Source organism: Halyomorpha halys, unplaced genomic scaffold (assembly GCF_000696795.3).
Source record: "Halyomorpha halys isolate HHAL.00 unplaced genomic scaffold, Hhal_1.1 Scaffold108.1, whole genome shotgun sequence".
In the NCBI taxonomy this organism is placed as follows: Eukaryota; Metazoa; Arthropoda; class Insecta; order Hemiptera; family Pentatomidae; genus Halyomorpha; species Halyomorpha halys.
This window is the reverse complement of record NW_027112950.1, coordinates 1935610-1947529: the sequence shown is the minus strand read 5'-3', so window position 1 is coordinate 1947529 and position 11920 is coordinate 1935610. Positions and strand designations below refer to the sequence as shown.

Genomic DNA, 11920 nt, shown 5'->3' with positions numbered 1-11920 from the left:
GTTATAGTTAACTATATATATATAGTTGACCTTAAAAATTCAAATAAAAGAAGATGGTCAGGGTTGCGGTAAAAAAAAACAGAACAAATAGTTTATAACTATTTTAATGTCCGACGTTCCGCCCCACTTTTTAGGGCTTCGTCAGGGCTAAAAAGATACAAAAAAAACTGAGATTAACAATAAGGTAATTTAAGCTAGGATAAATATTATGTAAAAATAAAGTGATAAGAAATCACATAAATAAAAGGAAGGAAAACATAAAATAGTATCAATATAAAATAAACTTGAATAAACAATGATAAGAATAAAAAATAAGTACCAATGGTAAGAGTAAAAATTTTAAAAAATACGTAAAATATACATTTAAAAAAGTACAGGAGAGGTACAAAAAACAAGACAGGAAAAAAAAAAAAAAAAAAAAAGAAGAAAGTAGAGATTAAATAAACATCTTAAAAGAATAAATATAAATAAAAATAATATTAATGATATTAAATGAGCAAAGAACAAATTAGGACCACCTACCTGTTCAAAGCGAAAGGTTGAACAGAAGGTGACAATAAAGCGGAAGCAGGGAGGTGGCCAGCCGTTTAATGGCTATATTTCTATTTCAAATACATCGCGTATACAGGAAGTAGACATAAAGATATGACGAAAAATGAAAAATAATAAAAGAAAGATACAGAAATATGATAATGATAATAACTATAATAATTTTCTAATTTAGGAATAACTAAGTAAAATTGGAATGAAACATATCGTTACTAATAAAATGAGTATATGATGAAGAAAATATAGTTAGAGTAGTTTATACAATATAGGATATAATAACAATGATTGTAAAAGAAGTAACTAATAATAAGTAAAAGTAAATAAAGAGTATTAAAAAAAAAAAAAATGACTAAGAAATAAATAAGAAAATAATTAGACAATGGTAACAACTGTAGTTTTTATAAATTGTGAAAATAATAATTTATCTACACTGATAATAGTAATAGTAAAGATAACAGGAGTTATTGTTAACATTCTATCACAATTTTTCACTTATTTCTATACTTAATTACTTATTTTTAATCTTTTTATGTACTTCTTTTTACATCCCACCTTGTACTTTTATATATATTTTTATTTGAATCTTGACTAAAGCAAGAATAACTCTATAGGATACATACCGGTACTCTAAAAACATTGTATCCCATAAGAAACTTGAAATGGCGATTGCCGAAGGTAGGAAAATTGCCCATTTGAGGAGGTGCAACTGAATGAATTTAAAATTATTAGTACTTAGTAGATGCAAAATTTGTTGTTCAACAACTTTTATCTTTTGAATTTTTTTTTTTTTTTATAAAACTTTATTTTGATATGTATTAATTTTTTTTTATAGAATGATTGGTGATATTGTCATCGAACCTTCGGGTTTGTTAGGCCTTCATTGCTATTATTATAGAACTCATTTTGAATCTTCAGACTCATATATGGTATTATATCTTAACTGTTGACTAACTTGGAAAAAATTAATTATTTTTTTATTGTAGTTTTCGACAATACCACTAGACCAAATTATTAAGTTGTGGTATTCATCAATAATAATTATTACTAATATAAGGTATTCATACATTGATAATATAAATTATTTAGAAAAATAATAAATTAATTAAAATTTTTAAATATTAAATTATTATATTTCTAACTTACGGAAATGGTTTACTTTTTCCATAGAAGCGGTGTTCAAGTTGAAAGCAAAGAGCTCCAAGTTTTTGGGCAAATTCAATCCATGCTCCCGCAACCATCCATTTTGCACTTGCCTCACCTTCACCACCAATCATTAGAAAAATTGGAGAAGATGTTGAACCATTAAAAAATGTATCATTTACAAAGTACCTCTGAAATTATTTAAGGAATCTATTTAATATATATACATAAAATGAAAAATATATAGTTATTGCCAATAGCATTTAAAAATTAAGTAAGAACAATTCAATTATTAATAGATAAACCTGAGATAAATACAATCTTTAACCAATATTTTATTAGTCAAAAAAATTATTAACAACAAATTGGTTCCATTATAGAATATATTTAACTAAACTTTTTTCCTCCAATTTTAATTTTTTAAAGTGTTGATGCAGCAACTAAAAGTATTTTGTATATCCTTATATTTATAAGTATTTATTATATTTTATATACCCTTACTTATATATTAAATATAATTATTTTCCATTTACTTTTTTACTTATGTTAAGTATTAGTATCTTTTTTAGCCCTGCAACGTGGGACGAAACATTGGCTCATTAAAATAAGTGTCACTATTTAAATTTTTTTTACCGCACCCAGACCATATTCCATTTATTAATAATACACACGGTCAATCAGCGATCTTCAAAAAAATAAAAAGAAAAGGAAGCTATACAAGAAGGTGAACCCAAATAGTGACTAGAAAAAATAACAGCTATATTTGAATACAACCAAATATTTCATGTAATACTTCTCTCTCCCTATCACTGTCAGTAAGAAAAAGTAAAAGTAGATAGAAGGAAGTAACCAGTAAGCTTCAATATTTTATTTTTGAACAATGAATTGTATTTTGAAAGGTGGGACATCTTCCCAGTAAACAATTCAGTGGAACATCTTCCCAATAAACGATTCAGTGGGACTTCTTCCCAGTAAACAGAAAATCTAATTGATACTAGTAAAAAATTAAAATCAATAAAACAAAATACATGATTATAAGAATAAATTTATAGGATTATACATTAAGGTAAAAACCTTAAGGTAACATAAGAATGCAATTCTTGTATAAATAATAATCAACATTTGAAGTGGTGCAACAGAAAAAAATCAATATATTGTTTCTTTATCTCCTCATTATTAATTATCAACTCATTGTTTAAGTGGGATAAAACTCGTAGCAATCTTAGATAGACATGTCATCTATCAAATATATCACCTAACTTTGAAATTTTCCTTTCAACTTGAAAAGTTTTAAGTTGATTTTAAAATTCATTGTCAGATAAAATTCCATCAGGATGGCTCTTCAAAACAATGAGCACCACTATAGCTGTCAAGACACCAGAGGGACAGCCAAAAAACAGATATATAGACAGAATTAACAACAAAGTAAAAATGTAACTGGAAAAGAATAGCCCATGATAGGCAGGTCTGTACATCCACCCAAAACAAATAAATAAACATAATATTAGACAATTATTAAATCAAAGGATGAATTTCAGATGTTTTCTGAAATTTCAATTACATCATGTCTCAATAACAAAATTAAGAACAAAAATAGTAAAATTTCATTTAATATGAATTACTCATTTCTATTATTTAGAAATAAAGTAGTTTACTTAAAATTAAATGAATCTACAATGATGAGAAGATGGTTGGGGATGCAGTCAGCAAATAACACAAATAAGTTGAGAGAACTTATTTAATAGTGCCAACGTTTCGGCCAGAGTTTTTAGCCTTCATCGGGGCTAAGAACAAAGAGCAAGATAACAACCAATGAATACAAAAAAATAAAAAGGTAAAATATAAACAGAATTAAATAATTGAATTGAATTAAATAACTACATAAAGTAAATAATTGTACAGAATGAAAATTAAAAAAAAAAAATAAAGTGATGAAAGAAGTGGAAAATAAAAAAATTTTTATTTTCCACTTTTTTCATCACTTTATTTACTGACCGCACCCCCAACCATCTCCTCTTCATATTTAAATGAATCTAGTTGAATCCTAAATTACTTTAAATTTTAGGGATAAAATAATTATAAAAAACAAAAGTTTAAAGGTTTTTATAAACAAAACATTTTTAAGTAATGGAAATTTAAAAGTATTTATACTTTGCACAATAAAATGTCTTCAAGAATATTTGCTTCAAGTAATTTTATAAAATACCCAGGCTAGCATATATCCTTTCCTTCTCTCACAGATAAGTATGGTTGTATATTATGATTCAAAAACTTTTTATTCCCTGATAAAAACTTAAGGATGAAAAAGCTTTAAATAAAAACCAGAAACAATTTTTCAATTAAAATTTATAAAAATTTAAAAATATGAATATACCCCTTAATTATTACCTGCTTCCACGTTCGGAGGTCTGTTGGCCTAAAGTGATCAATTTTCTGATCAAACCATTGTTCTTCAGGAAGCTTCGTAACATGTTCAGGGACTTTAGGAGTACCAATAGTGAATTTCCTTTTATGACAATTGACTGACAATGTAAACATTAGAAGAAAACTCAGTGTTACATAGACCTTCATTATGTTGTTATTGTTAGATTTAACTGAAAATATAAAGAAGAAAGAAACCTATAAATCAATATGGAACTGTAAATTAAAAAATCAATATTTCACACAGTCAACTGTAGATAGTGAAATTATGAATTGCTTTATCACAGTTATCCATTATCTTTATTTTCAAACACTCAACAATGATGCACTTTAAATAATTACTTACAATTCAAGTAGACCATAGAAATATTGAAAAAAAAATAAAGAAAAAATATTATATTGGTTGGTTTTAATGAAAATAAATTCACTTACAAATTATCCATCAAAATAAAACTATCCTTACTGGTACAGTAGAAGGAAAATTTACTGTATAAGGAACTACAAACATTGAATTCTATACTATCTTTATCTTGATAGCTGATTGCTGAATTCTTTTTCAAAGAAGATAGTGTTTCTATTTAAAATCTATATCATGTTACTGCTGATGCATCCTAAATTCATAAACCTATCTTACAATTATCTTGTTTTATTTGTATGAGAAATTCATCCCTCTTTATAAAGAAGGCAGAATTTATATGTTACATACTGAAACTGTAACATGTGAATATTTCTGATTTTTTTGTTAAATAGAAAAATGACGAAATCAAGCTGCTGTAACTTTTAATTGATCCTTTATGAGTAGCTTTGAATGTAACCTTAAATCATACCATTCTTAATCATATTTCAAAACATTTATCACAGAAAATGTTGATTCTTTCACAAAACTAGGAAAGTCATCAATATACAAAACTTTGGATAATAAGATGTTTCTTTAGATGTATTGCCAATTAAACGATACTGACCTTATCACAACAATCTCGTAATCAATTGAGCTCACTTTCTTATCATTCCGAGTCTCAAAGCCTCTTTTTTTGAATTTATTTTTTAACTTTGGCGGCAAAATGTTAGCTATCACTGTCACTCTGTGATCAAGGTCTATAGATTGACAATCTGATTGTCATTCCATACCTTGACATTTTTATTCTGTAAAATTACCTGATAGATAACAGCTAATGACTGTAATGTTAGCTATCACAGCCACTCTGCGATCAAGGTCGATTCTCCCGACCGAACTTACCAAGCCATAGCCATGAAAATAACAACCCATGCTTAAACTAATTACCCGTTTTTCGGGTAATCGTGAGGTCTTTACAAGAAGAGAGGAGTACATCTTGAAAAATTTAATCAGCCCCACATAAACTCTCTTAAAAATGTATTCAAAAACTTTATGGAGTAAAAATAATTATTTTATAATAATTAAACTTTTTAGTAACTATTATTACATTGAATAATCTCATCATTAGGTTGAAAAATTAGAAAATATATATATATATAAGTTTATCATGTCAAAATAAGTTAAGAACAATCATTAGGTAATCTTTGTCTTTAGCACTAAATATAAAAAAAGGAACTAGTAGTCTCGAAGAAAAGCCGTGGACAGTGATGTATGTATGTAACTTCAAATCGGCCGCCATTTTGAAAAGAAAAAGCGGTAGATAATATCGAGTTTAATTTTTCAACTCAAAATGAGAATTACTATTCTAGTTATTAACAGAATCCATTGTTTTAGAGGTAAAAGTTTTATATATAGATACTAACTATTTTTCCCCAAATATAGATATTACCTATTTTTGCGGAGTCATTTTATTAGTATATAGGTAGTATAAACTTACGGGTGTCTCAACCCGTATCCTACTCTCGTAGGACCTTTTCAGAAAGATTTTGAGCGGTATTTAAGGAACAAAAATGTTGCATTAACTCCATTTAATTTGACAAAATTGTGGATTGGTACCTTTTAGCTGAACGTGGTCTAATTTATCTGTCTTAAATTTTCAGTTTTTAGTTTCATATTATTTTTATTGTATAATTATTGTTATTTCTAGTACTTTGCCAAATATATCTAGAATAGAAGTCTTGAGGCTCGAGGCCAGAGGCAAGTTGCACTCTTTGCCCCATCGTCCATACCAAATAAAAAATAAAATCGCCTATAAAATAATAAAATATAATAATCCTTTGGTGCGCCTGTATTGCCTTGGGGAAAAGACTCAAGCATTAGCCTAGGAAATCTGTAATAAGCCACGATTTTGAACAAATGGCGCATGATAATAGCTAATTATAATTAATCTTTAAAGTGCCATTATTCCAATTTAAAAAACTAAAATATACAGTAATTCTAAAAAACGTTTTGGAAAGGAAAATTCTATTTATCGTGTATTGTACAGGTTACAAACAAAAAAAAGAAATGAAATGGTTTAAATTTTACAAGATATTATTAATGTTTATTGAGAAATTTTGCCGCTCCCTAGCTCCTACACTCCGCAACTGCTTTAAATGATCTTTTTTTTTTGTTGTTTTCCAATTTTTGGATTCTATGTATTTTGAAACGTTAAATCTCAAATTCTGAGAGGTTTAGATTTTTTCCTTTTTCGATTCGACCAAGATTCATTATTGAAAATAGTCAACCAAAAAAAAAAGCTCCATAATTTGTATGTAATGGATATGGCATACTAAGATAAACAAACTCAAGGAGGTAAATTAAGATAACAGCTTAACTAATGGTATAATGACGTCATTCATTTATCTAAAGGGTTTTAAGCCTATATTATCCTCGAAAAGGAGCTTTTTATCTATTTTTAAAATGTCGTTGAGCGGAAAAATTGCTGTCGTTACGGGTGGTGCTCGGGGGATAGGTCGAGAAATTTGCAGCGAATTGTTAGAAAATAATGTTAAAGTATCTTATCAGAATAATTATAATAAAATATTGAACATAAATTTTTAAATTTTTTTTTGAACCATATTAATTACTTTTCTTCAGGTAGCTTTATGCGATATAAATACCAAGCTAGGAAGAAATACTGTGGATCAATTGAAAAAGAAATATTCAAAAGGCGATTGTTATTTTTTTCCTGTTGACGTTTCAGACAAAACCCAGTTTAAAGGTAATAAATAATATAGATACCTATGGCGTTTATCATAAATACAGCCTATCAATAGTTACTCTAAATAAACACAGATTCGGTGAGATATGCCTTACATGATACCAAATTAGTAGAAAATAACTCACTTTTATAATACTAGCTCTTTCAGTTTATAACTAGCTGCAGCATATGTTATAGATGTCTGTTCAGAGTGTATACGAGTAGGTATCAGACAAATGTTAGTACCAATAATATTAATACAATTATGGCACTTAAATATAAATTTCGAAGGACAACTAACAAATTGTTTGATATTTCTATAATAGTTATTTTTTTATAAGGTTTTTCTGATCCATCTGATATTTAAAATAATCTGAATAGATGGATGGAAAGAAAATCATAACTTTATGATTTCAGACTGTCTAAATAAAATAATAGACCATTATAGATCAATCGATATATTAATCAATAACGCTGGTGTGGCCGATGACAGATTTGAATTTTGGGAGAGAGAAATCGACATTAATTGCGTAAGTAACGAGAAACTAACAATATTATGTATAATTTTTTTATATTCTAGCTTTATTAATTTTTATTTTACCTACTACCCGGCCATTTCTGAAATATAGGGAGATGGGTTATATCCGATAGGTGTTACCTACAAACCAGAGGGGGAGGACCGAGTTTTATTTCGTGAGACCGCTACGAAATAAAAGTCAACACCCTTCTCTTCTGGAACAGAACCGGCGCCGCTGTAGACTTGAGGTTGCTAAGGTGCTCAACTCACTCGACTACTACAGCCTCTGCTGAATAGCCTACCTAATCATACCAGGCCTTTTACCTATGACATGAGTGTTGATAGATATCTCCAGAAGTGCCATTTCCCTGTCCAGCACCTGCCTGGCCCTCCATAAAAATATTTTGAAAATAAATATTGAAAAGTAAAATATAAAAATCCACAAAACTTCATAAATAACTAAATTAAACTTTGATTAAAACTAAATATAGTTTCTTAACTTTTATCTTATTTATGGATAATTAACTCCGGAAACGTGCTCTCCCCAGACCTACTCTCCCCTTGAAGATTTGGCTTTCTATGCCGATGATGACCACGGATATTGTTGCATAGTTATATAACTGGCTTGCAATCTCCCACGTAAGGAAAGGTGGATGGGTGTGAGTTACTAACTTTGGTTTTAAGATGAACCAATGATTGTCCTATTTTGAAATAGAGTTGTCTGATTTTGAATGAAAACAATAAGCTATAATAGTAGAGATTTGTGAACCTGATAGATCATCCATGCCAATACAAAAACAATATTTGATTACATTTATTGAATTTTCAAAAATCTTAATCCACTAGCTTAATCCTAACACAATCCTCCTTGGATTCTCTTGGTAAGAGATGTGTGTAGAGTCGGTGGAACTTTTCAAATTCGCCAGTAGGATCCAATAGGCACCCTGGTTTAGAATTATGAATTATATATAAAGATGATTCGGATCATTATATTATAAATTATAATTTATTTTATTCCTGTTTAAGAAAGGGACCGTTTGGGGATGCATTTTAGGATTTCAGTTAATAAATAGAGGAGGAACTATTGTTAATGTTTCGTCTACACTTGCTCTCAAGCCTTACCCACTTATGCCCATTTATGGAATGACGAAAGCTGCCATAACTAATTTGACGATTTGCCTTGGGGTAAGTACAGATATTTAGGATTTAAATTTTTGTTTTATCTTTATATGCATGTGATTAATGAAATATTTACTTATTTAATAAATGCATATGCCGATGGAGGAGCATTAGCATAAATTTGATATTTATTAAACACAATACATCGTCGGCAACAGTGAGAAACAACGTAAATAAAACTAATCTTTCAGAAAACGGATATAAAAAAAGGTTTTATTTTATATTATACTCAAATTCAAACTTTGAGTCTTTTGAAAAATTGGTTTAGAAAATAAATAGTATGTAAGTACTTAATAATTTATTTTTGAAAAGTTCTTAATAAAATTGATGGATTGGTTATAAAAACACGGTAACTGCAAAAATGAAAATTTTTGTAATGTTATATTGTCTGTTAATTACGGTGTTTAAATTCGACCAGTTGCCACTTACTTTAAATTAATACCAACATTATTCTCTTAAGAAAATTTATTTCCCAAAGTTTCTTACAACAATTATGAAATCAGCCTTAAAAAAGCAGAAATATTCTTTTTAGCCCTTTTTCACTATTTTCAATTGACAGAATGTAGTGAATCGTACCCTTTCTAAAAGTACAGCGGTTAACCACAAAGTTTCCAAATCTTTACTTACGTATTTTTGTTGTAGGAGAAGTTATATTTTATGGTTTAGCATGGAAATGTAGTAAATCCTGTTTAACGGTTACTATAATTTCAATTAAATCAAAGAAATGAAAGTAATGCATTATTGTGTTGTAATTTTCGAAGATAAAAAAGTGAGCGAACTTAAAGATCATCAGTCTTCCAGAAAGCGTTACGTCAGTTATTTGATAAGCAACCATCGGAGTCGCTATCAACAGTGCCCATGTCCAGTCATCTTTAAGCAAAACACGTGTCTTCTCATGTTCCTTTCTAGGTCCCCTCACGTTAGTGTTTGCATGCGCTATCTTGTTCTTATCGACAAATGTATAGACTGCCATGTATACGTTCTTATCTAGCAGAGCTATAAAATAACACGCTTCAGGGGTTTGTTCTCTATTCAACATTACTTTCCTCCCTTCGGCATACAATCATAAAATGACATACACGCTAAGAACCCCTTTGAGTACAAATAACCAAACCTTGTAAAATGGTGTGTGTTCCATTGTGTGAACAGCCTAGGTAAAAAATGAAACGTCGTACGAAAATGGAATTAAATATTAAACGCGGGTATATGCATTCATATGCCACAGAAATTTTTTTCGGTTTAATCGACTCACTGAAAGTTCTCTTTTTTTAAAAAAAAAAAACATTTTTCACATTTTTTCAATTTTCTCTAGCAGTTAGTTTTTACATTCCATTAGACTCTTTCTCCTTAAACTCACAAGATTTGTCACTTGTTCACCCACCTCTGCCGGACACGGTTAGTTATAGTTAGCTTTTATCTGTAATATTGAATTCTATTTTATCCTCATTTATTAAATTAAATCCATGCTAATTTATAAAACAATATCATTTTATATTTTAAACTACCAAAAATAATTAGAAGGTCATACTTAACGTTCCCCTCTCTACTCTCCTTCCCTTCCAAAAATCCAGAGTTAGGTCCGGGCTAATCTTACCTTTAAAACATTTATGAATAACGAGTTAAGTAGTCTTTGAAACAAAAATTATATGTAAAACAAAGTTATAAGTAATATAAATTGAAAAATCCGGTGCTGTGCGCGCATCACACAACTTTCACTTATTAATCTTCTCCAATTAAGTCAAAACTTAGATTGTTGACACATGGTTTCACATTTTTATCAACATTTTCTTTATATAATTTTGCTTATAACAGTATCAATACATTTTTGCATAAAGGTTCATTCATTTTATTAACATTAATGTATTTTATTTTACGATCTTAGTGCTAACAATCTTGATACTTCTAGTTAAAATAACTAAAAATCCCACTTTAATCTTAATTTATAACAAAATAAAAATAAATCTTACATTTAGTTAGATTTAATATTTTATTATTCTTGAATAAACGTGGTCACTTTTGCAGTCAAAAGAGTATTTTGAGAAATATGGTATTAAGGTAATGGCTGTACTTCCTGGTTTGACTGACACTCCAATATTACAACATACTGAACGGAGGTACATTTTTCCGGAAATGGCTGCGTACAAAGATGAATTAAAAAGTAATCTTGGAACAATGCAAAGGTAACAATAAATTTGGTCATTCATAGTTAGTTGTACTAAGTATTATATCTTAATAGCTAATGAGTAGTCTTGATAATGAGTGGTAAATAGTAGTACACGTTTAATCCTTTTAGTACCAGAGGCCGATATAATCGGCATTTGTTGCACAAGCGAAAAGTGCTAGCGCCGATATGCCGGCAGCATTACGTTTACCATTCGCGTTGTGAGAGAACTCTATCTCGAAATAAATTTATAATACGCTTTAAATAGTCTAATTTCATTACGAGATAATTAAAAAAATTTCAACAACAACGTAAAAAAACGTTCTTTCGGAAGAGATAATGCGTCCAGCGCTTACCATGTACCTTGGAGTTATTCTTTATTTTTGATATGCAATATTGTTTATTTTGTTACAAAATATATTGTAAATACCAAGTATATACTTTGTAATAAATGGTCTATGTAAAGTTATAATGAAAAGATGACTTTTCGTATATGTAAATACGTTTAGTAAGCGAGAACTCAATTTTTATTTTCTTTATGATCATTTATACCTTTCTTATTTATATAATTTTTAATGAATATTGAAAAATTATTGTTATTGTTTTATTATCTATTTTGTCCTTAATACACTGCTTCTTGAATTGTGTAAATATTGTTTTATTTATTTTATTTTATTATTTTTTTATTAGTCTTTTTCCAAACCCTAGTAAAATCGTGAAATTCGGACGGTTATCTTCGCATAGGCATCTCTTTTTCGCCCGCCACTAAAAGGGATGTATGAGTAGAGATTGACCGGCTTAGCCTTGATGAATAAATATAATGGAAACTTCTAATGTATGTTGAGTCAGTCCCGTATAATTTTTTTTTTTTTTTTT

General features: G+C 28.7%; 2 protein-coding genes across 5 annotated transcripts in view; one reads left to right on the top strand and one right to left on the bottom strand.

Annotated features, from left to right (window-relative positions):
• Window positions 1-5392, bottom strand: part of LOC106677800 (putative serine protease K12H4.7) — an 18728-nt gene extending 13336 nt beyond the window's left edge. Inside the window, exons 1-3 of one of the 4 annotated variants that reach the window (XM_067050613.1) lie at window positions 5266-5392; window positions 4078-4283; window positions 1693-1880 (exon numbers count right to left, since the gene is read on the bottom strand). In XM_067050613.1, the coding sequence (XP_066906714.1) occupies window positions 1693-1880; window positions 4078-4283; window positions 5266-5377 (506 nt within the window). In that variant the 5' untranslated portion in view covers window positions 5378-5392. The other 3 variants (XM_014415933.3, XM_014415931.3, XM_014415932.3) reach the window with 3 other exon arrangements.
• A 1515-nt stretch (window positions 5393-6907) lies between these two features.
• Window positions 6908-11920, top strand: part of LOC106677786 (15-hydroxyprostaglandin dehydrogenase [NAD(+)]) — an 8277-nt gene continuing 3264 nt past the window's right edge. The window contains exons 1-5 of the mRNA XM_014415903.2: window positions 6908-7000; window positions 7085-7208; window positions 7605-7717; window positions 8731-8889; window positions 10906-11063. Coding sequence (XP_014271389.1) covers window positions 6908-7000; window positions 7085-7208; window positions 7605-7717; window positions 8731-8889; window positions 10906-11063 — 647 coding nt within the window. The remainder of the gene's footprint in view (window positions 7001-7084; window positions 7209-7604; window positions 7718-8730; window positions 8890-10905; window positions 11064-11920) is intronic.